The sequence below is a fragment of the Anarhichas minor genome, unplaced genomic scaffold (assembly GCF_050575085.1).
Source record: "Anarhichas minor isolate MPS153535 unplaced genomic scaffold, ASM5057508v1 ptg000012l, whole genome shotgun sequence".
Classification (NCBI taxonomy): Eukaryota; Metazoa; Chordata; class Actinopteri; order Perciformes; family Anarhichadidae; genus Anarhichas; species Anarhichas minor.
The window spans coordinates 6016421-6034195 of NW_027466458.1; the positions used below are offsets into that span (position 1 = coordinate 6016421).

The 17775-nt window shown below is 44.3% G+C and overlaps 3 protein-coding genes across 4 annotated transcripts; 1 reads left to right on the plus strand and 2 right to left on the minus strand.

The window, feature by feature from the left end:
• Positions 1-1894: 1894 nt before the first annotated feature.
• On the minus strand, positions 1895-5031 carry LOC142948411 (uncharacterized). Its single transcript, XM_076090432.1, has 6 exons — positions 4464-5031; positions 3916-4260; positions 3404-3574; positions 2739-2834; positions 2616-2635; positions 1895-2486 (listed from the first exon to the last, which is right to left on the minus strand). Exons 1-6 carry the CDS (start codon positions 4501-4503, stop codon positions 2337-2339), a joined length of 822 nt encoding a protein of 273 aa, XP_075946547.1. The 5' UTR covers positions 4504-5031; the 3' UTR covers positions 1895-2336.
• A 576-nt stretch (positions 5032-5607) lies between these two features.
• Positions 5608-7942, minus strand: dnajb1b (DnaJ heat shock protein family (Hsp40) member B1b). The gene is made up of 3 exons (XM_076090431.1): positions 7553-7942; positions 6290-6903; positions 5608-6168 (listed from the first exon to the last, which is right to left on the minus strand). The coding sequence occupies exons 1-3, from the start codon at positions 7770-7772 to the stop codon at positions 5935-5937; spliced, it is 1068 nt and encodes a 355-aa protein (XP_075946546.1). The 5' UTR covers positions 7773-7942; the 3' UTR covers positions 5608-5934.
• A 1802-nt stretch (positions 7943-9744) lies between these two features.
• Positions 9745-17635, plus strand: tecrb (trans-2,3-enoyl-CoA reductase b). 2 transcript variants are annotated; one of them, XM_076090434.1, is made up of 12 exons: positions 9745-9841; positions 12643-12693; positions 14605-14656; positions 14771-14815; positions 14938-15041; positions 15346-15461; positions 15718-15823; positions 15960-16032; positions 16112-16155; positions 16377-16434; positions 16695-16783; positions 17028-17635. In XM_076090434.1, exons 1-12 carry the CDS (start codon positions 9827-9829, stop codon positions 17199-17201), a joined length of 927 nt encoding a protein of 308 aa, XP_075946549.1. In that variant the 5' UTR covers positions 9745-9826; the 3' UTR covers positions 17202-17635. The 2 variants fall into 2 exon arrangements, with proteins under 2 accessions (XP_075946549.1, XP_075946548.1); XM_076090433.1 differs by lacking the exon at positions 9745-9841 and having other exon boundaries at positions 10600-12693.
• Positions 17636-17775: the final 140 nt, after the last annotated feature.

The following is a 17775-nucleotide window of genomic DNA, read 5'->3' on the forward strand; positions in this document are numbered from 1 at the left end:
TAACATCTAGGTGAGTTCTCAACTATCGACCTTCTTCCTGTGGTTTTGACTGTACGAGAGCGGAAGACGATGAGCGTAGACTGACGTTAACCTGAGAGAAGAGAAACATGCGTGGGCCAAGGTGGCTGCAGCCAAGTGAGAAGACCCATATTTCCAATGCAAGCCCACACGTAGTTTCAATTGCTGGTATCATAATGTGGAGCCTGTTCTTGAATTGAAAGCAAAGAACTGAAACTCAATACGGACGCTTTTCCTCATGTCTACTACAAAAACAATTCAAACTAAGCATGTCAATTTAAAATAAAGATTCAGTTGACTTTGGTACGACAGCAGGCCTGCTAATGAAAAGTTCCAGTTGCTTTGGCACAGCTGTTTTAAAGTGGCTATAATTTACATTTATATAATAACAATGTATTGAATGACAATGTGAAAGGGCTCACTCGTAATGATGAACCCAGAGTTTTATAGTGAGTTTCAACTAGCTGTTCATCTGTCCAGCCCATAACTGTTTGGGATCACTCTCACACCTCTTATAGCGTCATTTTCAGCCACAGCAGGCACCTGTAATCAGTGGAAAATGCTCTAAAACCTGATGTACACTACCTGCAATTAGCTGGTGAACATAGTGGAGCGTTTAGTAACTAAAGAGACAAATATTTCCCACAGGAGTCAGTAAAGAACAAAAACAGAGCTAAAAGAGGCTAAAAGAGGCTAAAAGAGACTAAATATTGACGTGGACAGAAATAGGACTCGAAATAATGTAAACAGACTGGAACAGACTGTAAATAATATTTTTTTTTTATTTAAAAAAAGCCCCATTGTTTGGCAAGGAATTATACATTTTGCTTATAGAAATAGACAAGATGGTTGATGTCTCTCTGTTAGATATGAAGCTACAGTCAGCAGCTGGTTAGCTTTGCTCAACATAAAGACTATAAACATGGGGGGATTGCTAGCGTGGCTCTGTCTGTTTTATATTTACTCACTTTAGAGGTGCCGTTAGGTGGATTTGGTTAGTTTTCAACAGAGACGGTAAGCTGTTGCTGCCTGGATCCTGTCTGTATGCTAAGCTAACGGGCTGCTGGCTGCAGCCTTACACGTATCGACTCTCTCCCAAAAAGCATAGATCCCCAACTACTGCTTCAGTAGTTCATTCACAAACACCTACGAGCAATTCTAAGCACAAGTCTTGATCCAAATGTAAACCAAAGGATACCACAACATTGCAATGTTCTATTTTAGTGCTAACACCTGACATCTAAAAGTGACTCATTGTTTTTTTTGATGCTGTGTCTATAAATGTGTGTGGCCAAAACACTCTCCGAGTGGGCCTTCAGTTACACGAAGGCTACATGAGAATGGCAGAAAATGACTCTATTGTTATTAAAAGAACAGGTGGCAGACGAAGAGACTTTCACATGGTTTGTAGTTATAACACTTGAGCTTGAACGTCTCTGGGTTGACCACTGTTGGGTGAAGGTGTTAAAACTATAGGTTGTAAATGTGACGAATGTTTATTTCATGGAAAGTTAGTGACTCAGAGTGACGCTACACAAGCGGCAAAATCCTGCAAGCCTGTGCATGTGGAAAGAACATAGAGGTGTGATTAATAATTGTTAATGTGGTCACTGCATAAACTCACTGCCTTCGTTTGAACATGAAACTAGATCTTCTAAACAGACACTGGTGGAGCTGATAAAAGCAAGATACTATCAACACCATTTAATTCTATATTTATGCTTTTAATTGCCTCCTATGGGGTCCAATTCCAGAGTGAGATCAAATGTGTGTAGCACCCTCTGCAGGTCTAACTGCACCACTACCTTGAATTTGATGAAGCTCAGAAACCCAGAAATGTACAGATGCAGCAAGTCCAGTAGTGCTTTCTGTGCAGTGTGCTTTATTTAGTTGAAAAACAGATATTTATAAGGATAAAAAGCTAAGTTATTGTCATTTTTACATGTGCTTTTCATCTAATTATGATACATTAAATGCATATATTGTATTTTTTTCTAATTTGTTTGAGGCATTCTAAATCTTCCATACCTGCGTGCGCCACATAGCAGCCTCGTCCCCGTTAACAACACCTTATTCACGTTCATCAGGCCGCACCAGATCTATCTAACAGAGTTGTGTGAATAGGTTAAAATCTTACTGACCTTGTTCCTATTTTGGAAGATGACGTCACCGATGATTATCATCGCAAGAAACAGAGAATTAACTTTACAGACATCCAAAGGAAGAACATGAACATGCTATACAAAGACGTGTCCTTTATTTGATTCATAATAAGAACGTGAGATTAGCTGTGAGGTCAAAGACAGAATACACCCTGTTCAGTCCAGAGTTTTGGGGTTGAGTGCCTGGTAGACTGAAGCGTACTGGGAGGAATTGTGAATACCGGACTCTGGATCGGCATCTAAAGACTGCAGCCTCACTGCAGCCTGAGTAGAGGCAACATCTGCATTTTCCTCACAGTATTCAGGCTGTAAATAAATAAGAATTGTTTTTTAGAATGATTTTATCTGAGCAGTAAACTTATTGCTTGAAACAGTCATAAGAGATAAACATTTTAATCAAAACTAAAGCCGAATAATGACAAAATGGTCACTCACCTCACCCTTGTTCTGACCTTCTGAAACAAACAAGCAACAGGATTCATTAAAACACATGTGAATGCTCTGCTTAGGTGTCAGATCACACTATGGAATGAAAGCAGTGTGTGGGTGTCACCTCACCTGCATTACTCCACCAGTGTCTGTAGAATATAAGAGGTATGATGGCACACACCAGAAGAGCCAGGCTCACCGAAACAATGATGACCACCGTGGCGTCTGCACAGTCAGACATGCGTTCGTGACGATACAGTTTACTTTACAACAACAGGTCCTCCAAACACAATGACTAAATAGTCCTTGATATTTATATTCTTAATAGTTTTGACTCATCTTCACATGATTTTCTGCATAAAAATACAAATCCTGGTACTAAGTTCTTCAAGTGAACATGCGGGTTAGGGTGAGAGCAAGACGGCAACACATTTTTTCCAGTCGTTTTGCCCCTTACTCAGAACCAAACGGATCGAGCCACTTCTCACTGAAACTGCACTGGAAACTCTGCCTCTTCTAAAAATGGAAAGTTTCCACATCACACATTGGCTTCCAGGCAGATGTCTAAAAAACATCAACACTCAAATTTAAGATTCCACCTTCAGCAAATACATTTAAAAACAGCCCTCTGTTGTCACTCACAGTGAAGTAACAATAAGTCAAACACCTTTTGGGGTGCAGAGGGGGCCTTTAAGTTCTTCTCCAAACTGATCACGGCACGATTAGTTCCAATAGTTTATTGGGGGTTTGAAGCTTGCTAGAAGGGAACAGCTTCTGACTGTGGCTGTAAATACCTTTGAGGTTGGTTGCTGCTGTCTGGTTTGTCTTGTCCTCTGTAGCGGGCAGCGTCGATGCTGCTGCTGATGGCTCAGTGCCGGATGCAGAGCTGCCTTGGGGCAGAGTTTCCGCTTCAGGCTGAAGGGGGGTGGTGGTGGAGGGAGGAGATCCGAGAGGAACAGTGGAAGCTTTGGAATAACAGGACAAACTTGAGTGGTAATAAATTCTGTGTGCTCATGTGACATTGCTGAATCACAAGATGCACTACATAGAATATTTTCAGGCTTTCCACGCAAAGCAACACCCGGCTGTCAGCTTCATACAGCTGTGGTTGGTTTTATCCTGAAGACAGAATCAGTATGAGACACTAGTCAGTCCTGACAACATGACCCAATGATCGTAGAGTAACCTACAGTCAACACTTTGAGATTAGTTTCATGCAAAATCCTAAATAGAAGATATTGTTCATTGTTATCCCAAAACGTCCCATTTCCTGCAGGAATGTTAATACATCTAGCCATAAACTTACCATCTAAAACTATGAGCTTGACCTCCTGGTGCAACACATTAAGAGTTCCCTCCACTCCACAGTGATATGTCCCTGCGTCTGTCCTCTGCAGCCTCTTTATGGTCACGCTGAAGGCTCCATCTCCTCCGCTGGCCTCCATGCCGTATCTCCCTCGCTGCGTGACGGCCGACCTCTTGCTCGCAGTTTGAATGAGAATGCTTTCGTTGGAGCAGACTCCTTTGCAGAAGTACATGTTGTGGTGTTGGGAGCTGTTGTTTGTGGTCCAGCTACCAGAACAGTGGATGGACACCTCTGCTCCGACATGGCCGGTCACCTCCAGCACTGCTGAAGCCTCTGCACACGCAACTGCAGCATAAAGCAAGTGCATGGTTACAGCTGCTGACCACTATAGCCACTGAAATTAATGTGGAGATGTGGATGAATTGCTTGACAGGGAAGCATTAAAATGAATGAACACATTACTACTAAGTTAATACATTCAGAGTGTAAATTTGACAAATAAAACCTGTCTCTGTGAATGTTAATAAAAAAGATACATCAAAACTCACCGGAGAAGCAGCAAAACATGACGACATGAAGAATCCTCATTCTTTATCGAGGTTAAAAACCAAGTAAATGAAAAGTTTAGTCTGCAGTGTTGGGAAAAAAGCAGCGGGCTGCTCCGAATAAGTCTTCTGATTCAATGCCATGAAACATCAGTGCCTTAAAAGATCCAGAAAAGCTACAAAGCTGTGATTGTGCAGCTGGGTTGTACTTCTTTTTTTTCAAATATAAAAACGTACGTGTTTACATTTATTGTTCTCTGGCAGCTGGCTCTGCATGCCACAGTGCAACCGCAGCACATGAAGCTGGATGTGTATTGACGGTGTCACGGGGACCAGAGCCTGAGGGCAACTTCTGAATATCAGGGGTATTTCCAGAAGATGTAGCAGGATTGAGTTTGCTCTAAGCGGCCATGGAAGCACATCCCTCCTGTCGGGCTCCTGTAAATTTACCCACAGCGGGAATAAAGGATTATCTTGTTAGTATTTAGCATTTAGCTTGGCGTCAGACAATATACCAGCCAGACAGTTTCGTCCTCGGGGACTGTATGAGAATGATTTGTGTGAGAAGGGACTGAATTTTATATTTAGTTTTATTAAAAAGCATTATTAATGCTTTTCTCTGTGTTGCTTCACTTGGATGTTTGAACTTCATGGAGCAGAAGAAGACCAGAGGGCAGTGTTCACACTCACCAACTGAAGGGGGAAGGCCTTGACACTCGTTCCACAAAATCTTCTTTCTGGCAGAAATTTAGAGAACCTTGACACCACTCTCATATCTGACCGTTACAAAGCTGTAGCTAGCAGACTGTTGGCTCAGCATTAAGACTGAAATCTGCCTACGAGTATCTTTAAAGCTCACTAATTAACACGTTAGATCTGGTTTTTCTTTTATTCAGATATGAGAGAGGCTTGTCGTCTTGTGTCGTACGATGTTTTGAGTCATCGAGTCAATCACGGTCCATTATGCACAAGTTACTGTGTTGACATGGTTCATCTTTCCAGCACCAGTTTCCATTTCTTCTTTCATAACAGTGCTTGACAATTCAGTCCAACAATAAGTACTGCCTGTTGTTGCATCAACAGTTTACGAACACATTTTTAGTTGAATTTGAGCTGTGACGCTGGTCAAACAAACAAACATAACATCTTTCATGGAAGTGTTGAACCTTTAATACAAACAAAACAGAATCTGCACATGTATTTTTGCATAATACAGTACACTGTGTACTTATTTCCATCAAAATAGAATCTTATTCAGTATCAAACACAAAACAACATTAGTCGTATTTACATGTTACCCTGTGAAATGCTGCAGTCATTCTCAAAAAGCATTTTTACAAAGTCTGTCCTGTATTGTCTCATGTGATTTATAAAGCCACATGAAAAATGACTGATAAAAAAAAAAAAAAAAAAAAAAAATAGTCGGCAGCTTAGTGTGATAGTTCTGACAGTCCTGGATGTCCGTTGGTCTTGTTTAGGATCGCGGGAGGACCCGAGCGATGGTGTCCCGGGCGCTCTGGCTGAGCCGTTCTGGGAACTTGACCTCATACTCCACCAATAGGTCGCCTCGACGATCGGGGCGTTTTGGATGAGGCAGCCCCTCGCCGTTGATGCGCCGCTTCATCCCCGGCTGCACGACATCCGTCGTTGACACGGTCACCGATCTGCCGTCCAGCGTGGGCACGTTGATCGTAGAGCCACACAAGGCCTGATGGGACAGATGGGGAAATAACAGAGAAAGAAAACAAACAAAAAAACATGAATTAAGATCCTGAAAAGGCAGCGACAGGAACTTTATTCTACTCGTGATTTTCACAATCTTAACTTACATCTCTGAGTGAAATCGTTGCAGTGTAAACGATGTTCGAGCCGTCGCGTTTGAATTTCGGATGCGTCTTGTCCTTTAACACAAAGACCACGTCCGCTGGAATGTTTGTGGGAGTCTCGTCCCCCTCTTTGGGAAACGTGATTTTTGTGCCCTCTTTCCACCCTTTCTTTATCTGCACCTCCAGGATCTTATCCTCAATCCTTATTGTTCGCCCATCGGGGTTCAGCCTTTTACGAGACACCTTCATCTTCTTTAAGCAACCCGACAGAACTTCCTCCAGGGTCACGTTGAGATCGTGAACCACGGGGGGGTCTTGAGGCTTCTTCACAACACTGCTGTGAGGGCCCATTCCTCCCATACCAGAGCCGAAGGAGCGAGGGAACCCACCCATTCCACCTCCTGCCATCCCAAAGCGAGCAAAAGGGTCGTCCGTCTCCATATCCTCATCCATGCCTCCATTGCGGCCACCGAAGAACTGTTCGAAGGGGTTACGTCCACCGAAGAACTCTGAAAAAATGACATGAGGGTCGCCCTGGAAGCTGTAGCTGAAGTTACCAGGACCACCACCACCACTACCACCACCACCACCACCTGGGGGGCCTCCGCCTTTCAGACCTGAGTGAGAAAAACAACCAATTAATACAGTTATCACTGAAAAAAAAAAAGACTTCAAGCACTTAATATTAAAACCAAAGTAATGCAACACTCATTGTGGCATTATATGTGCGTGTGTGTGTGTCTTTAACTTTGATCTCAAGTTTAATTTCTTAATACAGTTTGTAAGACTTTCACAAATGAGGGTTTCTTCCATTCATCTGCAAGTCTACGTCATTGCTAAAGTTACCACGGTTACTAAACAGGTAAGACCACTAAAGATAAAGTATTTCTGTCACGCGGCCCCACCTCTCCGGTTTCCATGCACTAAAATCAAACACTGACAACACCACTCAAACATGCACACACAAGAAACACTGCGCCCTAAGCCCCGCCCCTCCTCGTGACGTCAGACACCAACCTCCCAGCTCCTCTCCTTAACTCACGTTCACATATTTTCAGTTATACTTTGTCAGGTCTTGTACAAACATGAAATGTGTGATATTCTGTGTGCAGAGCAACGCCTTTCTTTCTTGGCTCACAAACGAGGCTTTGCTGAGGCACAGAGCGCCATGACACTGAACCGTTTGGCCCCATGCATGTGTCAGACACCGTCACCCTTTCGTGTTGACATCCACAGAACCAGCTTCACTGTCAAGTGAATTCTTACCTTCTTCTCCGTAACGATCGTAAATGTCCTTTTTATCTGGGTCGCTCAGGACGTCGTAAGCCTCGGCGATTTCTTTGAATTTGTCCTCGGCTCCCGGTGACTTGTTTTTGTCGGGATGAAAGCGCAGCGCCTGTTTACGATAAGCTTTCTTTACATCGTCCTCGGACGCTCCTTTCGCAATTCCCAAAATGTCGTAGTAGTCTTTACCCATTTTGACCATCCAGAGGGCTGTTCAGTAAACGGCTGTTTATATGAACTGCAGTCGCTCCTCCTCGGTCCGTCCTTTGGATCTACTCCGACGGCTGCGCCTCGAGTGTTGTCTTTATAAACCGCGTGGAAACTTCCAGAGTTTTCCATACACAGCCCGAACAAGCTCAACTGTCACAGTAAGTCCAGGACACGCCCACCAGGACGTTACGTCGTGCTGCCTTCAGGGGCTGTCGGAAATTACCCTGCACAGTAACATACCATGCCTTATCAGTCTCCTTAATAAACTCGCTTGCCTATGTAGGGATGTATGGCTATGAACATTGGTGGAGGAAGTTTTTAGATCTTTACTAACTTTCTTTACATAAAAGTACCAATACTACAGTGTAAAAGTACTCCATTACAAGTAAACGCCCTTCATTCAAAATCCTACTTGAGTAGAAGTACAGATGTTTTTTCAGACACATGCAGCTACTTGTTTTGCCCCTCTGGCTGATATATTATTTTAATAGGACATTAATAGATTGTTGACACCCTTGTAACTGGTGGAGTTTGAGCTAGTTTTAACTGTTTCATACACAGTTTGTTTAACTATGTACGACGTTTAGAATGAAAATAACTCTTTGGTGCAACTGCTTATAACTCCCCACCCTTATTGTAAGGAGTTACAAGTGCAAGCAAGTTTGAAACGACTGTTTTAACAGTGTATTATATTATATAAATTGATCATGTGTTTGTTATGTAACATCTCAATCTATAGTCTAAAGTAATTAATAGCTATATATGTCCATTCCTAAATGTACATGTTCCATGGACCAATGTATTGCATGAGCTGATCTAATTTATGCAACCAGTCGGACACAATATCACCAAATTAAGACTCAGGAGGTAACACTTCCACACCTCAGGATGGGTGATACGTTCAGATGTGTTGAAAATGGTTTTATTGGACAAAATTCCCCTTTTGATTTGTTTCATGTCCTGTAACAAGGCTTTGCGTGACTTACAAAAAGTGACAAGAGTACGAGTAGCACATGAAGGCAGCATTTCAGATTCAATGTACAACACAATAGACTACATGCTTCAGCTCTTGCTATGGCTTTTACACAAAGATGTCACTCTGAGATTTGTTGGGCAGTCTCTGTCTGACAAGTGAAACGAAACCGGTTTGTCAGGGATGAGAGAGGGGTTGCCAGTTTTTATATTTAAAATATCTCTGCAGGTGTTAAGACTTCCACAGATCCACATACGCTACAGTGGATTTTTAAGGTGGAGCTCACACAATATTCTTTTGGAAAGGCTATAATTCCTGGTTATGCTTTTGTATATTGTAGGGTATCCATTCAAAGTATTTACTTACACATGTCCCTGTGTATGTAAGTGTATTGGACAATAATACCTGACACAATTATGGTGCCTTCAGCACAAGAAAAATATTTTGGGTCAGTGTGCCTGACTAATACAAGCATTTCATAGCTTGACAGTTTCAGAAAGTGTTGCCTTACAAAGTGGCAACATACCAGGCAAATGGCAAACTTTATTTTTGCAGGTCAATTTATGCACAAGGAAAACACAATCTACACATAAATGCATTTAAACAAGAGAAAACAAATAAAGATATTATATGAAGTGCAGTGGAGGGGGGGGGATACATAATGTAGGAGCATAACATTGAGTAAGACTGCAAAAATAAATTGGAAAAATAATAGCATTTAGTCTGCAAATTAAATTGGGAAAAGTCAACAGATTGATAAATAATTTTCGATACAGTTTAAGAGAAGTGGTCCTCAGTCTGTCGTTGCTGGTTGGACCAGTAAGCCTGCATACAAACAGACAGAGCTGCTGCTCAAAGAGCAATACATCCAATTACGTTAGCATAGCCGCGACCTCGCCATCTGCTCAAATCTCATTGGCTACGTCGCTGACAGTGTCGCCAGTTTTGATTGGCTGCGGGACGGACGTCGGGCCCGCCTACGGTGGCCTCAGCAGACACACTTCACTCCGCTGATTGGAGACGGCTCTGTCACTCATCTGGGATATTGAGGAAAGAGGGTGCTAACTGCCAGGATGAAGCACTACGAGGTAAGTAGTGTCTGTGGAACTCAAAATCACCAATGGAGCGATTTATGGGGCCAGAATGATATTAATCAGACTAATTCGGATTTTTTCTGTGGTTTCTGTGAGGATGAACTCCACCAGAAACAGTCTCGAGAGGATCGCATTCTGCAGCAACGCCGCCGGATTTAACGGCCTCGTGCACGGAAATGACCGCTTCTATCGGTTGATATCGCGCACGAAAGTCGAGCTGCTGCCACATGTGCGATGAATTAGACTTGCGTTGTGTATTTGTTGAGTTTTCGATGTACGCTGAACGTCTCTGTTAGCTTAACACGGGAGTCCTCCGTTTGGGATAAAGCTCATCATCGCCATCTGTGGCTGGAGCGACGCATGGCGCTTCTTATCTTGTTATTACTCAATAATGCAGGTGAACAGTCGAGCGTGCGAGACTTGTTAGACTTGCTCAGAAAGAAAAACCTCAAACAATGTTTTAGCTAACTGTCACCAGAAACATCCACACTCCTGACACAGGCCCGTTTCACTCCGTTATCATGACTGTGAAAGGAGTCCACTGCCACTTAAACAATGGCTGTAAGCTAAAACATGAGCACCAAAACCCATCAGACAGGATTTGAAGTCGCCTCGACAGAAACTGACCCAACCAGTGGCTGCTCCGGTTCTCCTTCCTTCTGTTGATCACAGATGAGGCTGTTGCAACCTATGAGGGGGTGAAAAACACTTGAGATATGAAAGATGTATGCCATGTTTTCATTCAGTAGTTGCATAGTTAATTTTTTTTTAATAGCCTATGTGACAGCAATCGACAGGCATCTTCAGTTATCGGCCATCCTCTCGGCTGCATTTGAATTACCACTAGCGTGCACATGTTGGAAGTCTGTGTAAAGCCGCTATGAGGCCAATGACGTGCGCACATTCTAACCATAGTGTACACTCGGATGAGTGACGACATAATCTGTGTCACAAAAACTGACGGGTTAGCCACATATTAGCAGACGGTGTGGGCTGCACAGACAGTAGCCACTGCTGGCCACGATTCCTTACGCTATTACAACTACCAAGATCTGTGATCATCACAAAATACCACCAAGTTTATCAAGTTTCTAAGTTTCCATTAGTGTCAATAGATGGTCATTAGTCAGCGGTGATCTGTCTTACTTACAAACTCACTGTCCATGAGTATCTGGAATGGAAATGATCTCTTACCTTGTGATAGGAGGTAGAGGGAAACCCCAGCAAAGAGCAGCAGAAGTCCACCGGCATAACTAAAGCCTGGTTCTCCCCGCTTCACCCTCACCCCAGAGTGCCCTACCGGGACAGAGAGTCACTGCCAGACAGAAGCTTTATATAGATGAGATGGGGGAGGTTCAGTGGCAGAGGGTATGCCTGTCATGGGGTTATTTCCCCTTAAGTCTCAACTGCAGTATCGTGTGTCCTGCTTTGTTTAAGCATACATGCATGTTTACTTTCAGTAACACGGCAGCAAGTAAAAAGCACGTATTATAGTTTTAGAAAGTAAGTGCAAAAAATTTGAAACGCTTGCCTGAAACACACAAATAAAGAAATATGCTAAATCTGTGCGCATCTCAGGCCCCAAAACCAAATCCCCAGAGAGCTCCAGTTTACTGTTGGTCTCTCTGTGAGCAGGTGTACATGGTTCAGGCCCCTGTCTGAGTTAAATTGATGGAGGACCTTTTTTAGATAACAGAAAATGCTTTCCTACGTCCGGCCTAAACTTCCACGTTGCCACTTGTGACTCTATGTCTAGCATCATTATAGAGTGGAAGGGTGGGGGGGGGGGCTTCACCAAGGGGGATGCCCCGACTAAGCCCTCTGAATCTGGAGTGTTATCACCCCTCGGTGGCAGGAAAAGGCGGCTCCCCGTGTGAGCGACTGAGAAACCGGCCTGCTCGGTTTGGTTTTCGAGGAACACGCTCGCATGTAAAACGTCATGTGGTTTGGTTTGGTCGCGTGAGACCCTGAACTGGTCAGATGTGGTGCACATCGGGGGCTGGACAGATGGACAGTGGAGTGAGCCCATGACATCACCGCATAGACGTAGACGGGTGGGGTCTGTAGGGAGACGGCTGGTCATTTATATTTAGCCGTGGAGAGGAAGACAGGGGGACACACTATAAAAGGGGGGGTTGCTTTTTTCATAATAACCCCCTCCATCTTCCCACTTAGCCAGGAGTTGAGAGGTGCCAGGGGCCATCAGGTGTCCTTTTTTAGAGAGGAGTTATGTTTCAGATCCAAGTCCCCGCAGCACTAAAATAAAGCTCCCTGCTCTAGAAGTTTCCTTCATGAGATGCAACACAGATGATCTACTGCAGACAGTTTGCCAGGGGGATGCTGGGCATTCCTGTGTATGCAACTGTGCACACACATGTGGTATATGTCTACGCTCCAGGGGTCGGTTAGCAGTTAAATAAAGCAACGCACCAGAAGTGAAGGAATGACAAGAGGGGCAGAGAGGGAGGGAGAACGAGAGAATGAGGGGAGGAGGAGGGGGGGGGCAGGGGAGAGACAGATTTATCTCCACAGCTGAGTGCTGCCCCTCTCCTCTGTGGTTTGGCATGAATCTTGGATAGACAGCTGAGAGGTGAAGAGTGAAGGGGGTGAAAAAAGGAAGATAAACCGAGTGCAGGAGGACGACTGTGGACATGGATGCCCTAGCACTAGAGGCCACCGGCACTAAAAAGCCGGCAAACGGGGCGGTGGCGTCGGCGGCCGCCCCGGTGCTGGCTCAAGCCCCGGTCAAACGTAAACCTGCTAAAAAAGCTAAAAAGGCCGTTGTTTTCTTTGAGGTGGAGATACTGGATGCCAAGACCAAGGACAAGCTCTGCTTCCTGGACAAGGTGAGGACGCATTTATTTTCTTCTTGTGTTTGTATCACTTTCCATCTCAGTTTCAGTTAACACTTTTTTTTTTCTAATATCATCTCTGCAAAAATATGTTTTTCATCTATATATGTGCACATGCAATTGTCCTTGTGCCCGTATGTTTACTAAATGCAACAGGTGCAGTGTGTCCGGTCCTAATTCATATTCGGCCATAACAAGGCGCGGTGCAGAATAGCGTTCCAGGGTATCTCCCCCCCCCCCCCCCCCCCCCTACATCGTTCTGATTGAGGTTGAACCATGTCGTGTTCTTACAGATGTAATACGACAACAGGTTTAACAGTATAACAGGGATAACACAAGCCAGCGTGGTGCTGACTAGTGGACTGTACTCGTGCTGGCAGTTTGGATTTAAGAGCATCACTGTTGTCTTTTGATGGGACGTTTAAGCTCATTGTTTTAGGTATATTGACGGTACTTTGCACTTGGCCTGTACTTTGTTATTACTGTGTTTAGATGGCTTTCGTGTGTTACCGACAGGCCTGTGAGTCATTAGGAGGGTTCAGCGTGTTGTTGATGTGTGCATTAGTGGTGTTCGACTCCTCTTATCAAAGGCTGCTCCTCAAGATCACAGAGTGTAAAGTTCTACCCTCGTTGGATTACACCCTGTCGTCGGCTTAGCAGAGTGGCGATAGCGTGCAGAATCTTAACACCTATTGGAGAGGACGTTTCGCTGGTTTGACAGATATAGATCTGGATCTGGACAGAGAGCCCTTTTTGGGGGGGACTGGTTTCTTAAGTACGAACAGACTGAGTTGGATATAAAACTCAAGTCCTGTATCATGTCAGGGTTTATGAAACAGACTCTGAATACAGCCTGTAGAAAGAGGGGGAGGGGGGGGGGCAGCGGGGGTCACAGAGAGGGTTGTTTCTCAGTGACGTCATCCTGCTGAAAATGGCCTGTGGACCTCTGGACCGCGTGAATAGAAACCAAGTCTATTACAGCAGCAGACCTCTTCAGATGGGTCACATGGTATTTGAGCAAAATACCAGTTCTCTGAGTTCTAGAGTTGCTCAGATAATCTGGCACCACCACCCTGTTTCATACTGAGCGGTGCTGGCCCTGGTAATCAGATATATCTCTTGGCCTTAGATTGTGACAGACAAACTGGAACCTTGAACACTTTTCTCTGTGTGTGTCCTTGTGGCTCAGGTTCCTGTGCGGGTCAAAGGTCGAAGCGCATGATCGTAATTTGCAATTGCACGTTTGTGACCGGAACTCGCTGAAGGTTGACAGTCTGGATTATTTTGCTCGGTGCCATCTTTGGCGTTCACACGTCTACTTAACGGCTTCTTGCAGCACACGTGAAGAATAAATGCTTTCACACTCGTCCTGTGTCACACCTGTGCTTGGACAGTGTGATTGCATACAGGCGTACATTTCACAGAAGCATCTCAGCTCCCATATTCCAGGCCAACAGGGGAACACAGGCTTACTGCTCAAATGTCGGAGAAAGCCGTTTCATCAGATATTTTAAATGTGGCTTTACGTTAGCGGACTCCTCCTCAGACCGGGAGCTTTCACCGCTCCATCATCCCGTCTGGAACAACTCTGCGTGTCCACATTTGCCTCTGTGTGGTCTTCGTGTTTCTGTTGTCGTTGTGTTTATATTTGGGCTAGTTGTTTGGGACATTGCTGGCAGCCTGGCACAAGGTCTTGCACTTTGGCTGTCTGTGTGTGTGCCTCTTTAAAACCCTAGTACCAGCTGTTAATAAACCACATCCATGGGGTATGTGAGCTAAATTTACCACTAATCACCATCATGAATGGAAAACAGGGTTTATCTGTTCCTTTGTGTGTGTGTGTGTGTGGGTGCGTGCACACGTACAAGTTCCTCCACTTATTTATTGTGGTGTCATTTATTGTAGGTCGAGCCAAATGCCACTATCGGAGAGATCAAGTCTATGTTCAACAAGAGCCGTGAGTGCCATCTCTCTGCAGCCTCATACGTCTGATTCAACATCAAGCTGCACATACAAATACTCACTTGATGTCCCGTCTGAAGATGTCTGTGTCGTGTCGTGTCTGTTTCAGATCCTCAGTGGTACCCGGCCAGACAGTCCATTCGCCTCGACCCCAGTAAGTCAGCCACGGTGTGATTGTCTCTCCGTCTACTCAAAGTGAATGTAATACGACTTCCCGACTCATAATTCACTGTACATCTCATTCAGTAAACGCGTGTGTGTGTGTGTGTGTTTCAGAGGGGAAGTCTCTGAAGGATGAGGATGTTCTGCAGCATCTCCCTGTGGGAACCACGGCGACCTTCTACTTCAGAGACCTGGGAGCCCAGATCAGCTGGGTCACGGTGAGTGCAACCCGGTGCCGTCTAAAGACAGACGTGCTGTCAGTCTAACAGTCCTGACGAGCCCGCATGCACCAGATTACAAGTGGGATCAAGAGCAGCTATATTGAGATTTCCCTCTGGGTAAAAAGGGCGGGTGTGTTTCTGGGTAGTGTGTGTGTGTGTGTGTGTGTGTGTGTGTGTCGGGAGAGACAGGACAAAGCGAGGGAAGATTATATATTTATCTTTCAACACAGCACCAAACCGATATATCAATGATATGACACTATGGCTCTAATTGACTCTGTCCTACTTCATTTTTTTTCAGGTCTTTCTGACCGAGTACATGGGTCCGCTGGTCCTCTATCTGATGTTCTACTTCAGAGTTCCCTTCATCTACGCACCCAAATATGACTTTACCACCAGTAAACACTGGGTCGTACAGTGAGTGTCTCCAACACGCCTTCACACACTTTATATAGTCGGAGCCTTCTTGAGAGGACCAGCGTGTCCTCTTGGAGTATTATTCTACTTCTCTCACTCGCAGCAACAATGCCAATTATCAGTTTCCCCTATGATTCCTTTAAACCAGCTCTTTCCATATCAATGTGGAAATGACCCTTCAACTCCTACAAGATGATAGAACATAGAAATATAGACAATATAGAAAAGCTAACACAAGCCTTTGTGCTTTTTCCAGTCTCGCCTGCATGTGTCACTCTTTCCACTTCGCGAAGAGGCTGCTGGAGACGCTGTTCGTGCATCGCTTCTCTCACGGTACGATGCCGCTACGTAACATCTTCAAGGTGAGACGCGTTCTACCGCTCAGGCTCTGACCTCTTCTTCCTCACATTAACAAAGGCAAAGGTGTCATGGAGGTCTTTCATGGAGTAAAAGGTCAATGATCAACTGTCAATGTCCCCGTCTTATTCCCCATCTCAGAATTGTACCTACTACTGGGGCTTTGCAGCGTGGATGGCCTATTACATCAACCACCCGCTGTACACGCCACCCAGTGAGTATGCTGCACCGTGCACTCAGCACCCGTCTACCAGAGCGTCACTGTAACTCCTGTCGCTTGTTTCTTGTTGCAGTCTACGGCGAGCAACAAATCAGACTGGCCCTCATCATATTCCTGGTAAGAATAGTTCTACCTTCACACTTACTTCTGTAATTTATCGTAAATCATTTAATTTGACTAATAAATAGAAAAAAACATGTCATTTTCATAATTTAAGTTGTATTTTTTTACAACTCTTTGTCATCCTCAGACGTGTGCAATACGTTTATTTATAGAGACGGGCCCTGTTCTTCATACTCTCTCTATTAAATCACCTGTGTGACTGTTTTCTTCCTTAGTTCTGTCAGATCGGCAACTTTTCCATCCACATTGCTCTTCGGAACCTCCGTCCACCAGGTACAAATATATTTAAATGCTTTTTAATTAAAGAAAACAACATTTCACGTCTTAAGTGTGCCCCTATAACAGTAGATGTTTGTGAATAAACAAGCCTCAGTCCAATTTAGACCCTGAAGATAATTAAGATAATTGGTTTTCACAGCATTTAAGGTCAATTTAGAATCGTTTAGTTTTGACATTAGGCCAAAATGTAAACATAGGAACGAGTAGATGGTTTAAAATAAGATACATTTCTTTGTTTTGCTTCCTTCATCCAGGGTCTAAGACCAGGAAGATTCCTTATCCAACCAAGAACCCCTTCACCTGGATCTTCCTGCTGGTCTCCTGCCCCAACTACACCTACGAGGTAACGTGTTTCATTACGCCTCCGCTCACCAATTCATGTGCTAATTATGACCATTTTTACACAAATGTCTAATAGAACAAATTGATGACACTTTGGACAGAAACATTTATGACATACTATGATGTGATTTTTAGGACATACTATATTGTACTATTGCACTGCACCTTTGTAAATTAATCTCACCGCTGCTGCCCTCTTGTGGTGTGTGTGTGTGTGTGTAACATCCCTCCTCTTCCTCGTTCAGCTGGGCGCCTGGTTCGGCTTCACACTGATGACTCAGTGCCTGCCGGTGGCCTTCTTCACCTTGGTGGGTTTCATCCAGATGACCGTGTGGGCAAAGGGGAAACACCGCAGCTACCTGAAGGAGTTCCGTGACTACCCTCCTCTGCGCTCACCCATCCTGCCCTTCATCCTTTAGAGGACTCCTTCAGCACTCCTCGCTTGTAGGAGTCAAATTCCCCCCACCCCTAAATGAGAGGGTGCTCTCCTGTTTTCCACCCTCTGCACTGGAACTGACTGACTGACTCTAACCATGTCCCTTCTCCCTCCACCACCAAATCTTCTTTCACCTCCTGTCTGCGATCCCTGTAATATTGATACTATTGAGTGCAAATTTCTTTTTAATCGCCCACAAGCTCACACTGATTGATTCATTGAAGTGTTTGAGCTGCTCAGTGTATACTGAATAACAAACTGTACATACATGTTAAGATGCCCAACCACTCTGCCATCTCATACTGTTGTCTGAATCTGCAGTTTAGTTTTTATATCCATTCATCTAAATTTCACATCATGACAGCATGTCATTTTGTTGATGTCGGAAGTAATTTATTAAAAAAAAGGTAAACCAAACTGCTGTCGCTTTGCTCGGTTATTACAGATCACCTCTGTGTTCTTAAGACTCCAGAGTTATTGGAGCTTTGTACGAGGATGTATTGTGTGAAGTTTTAAGTGTCACCAATAGAATAAATGACGTTTTACAGGCTCAACAA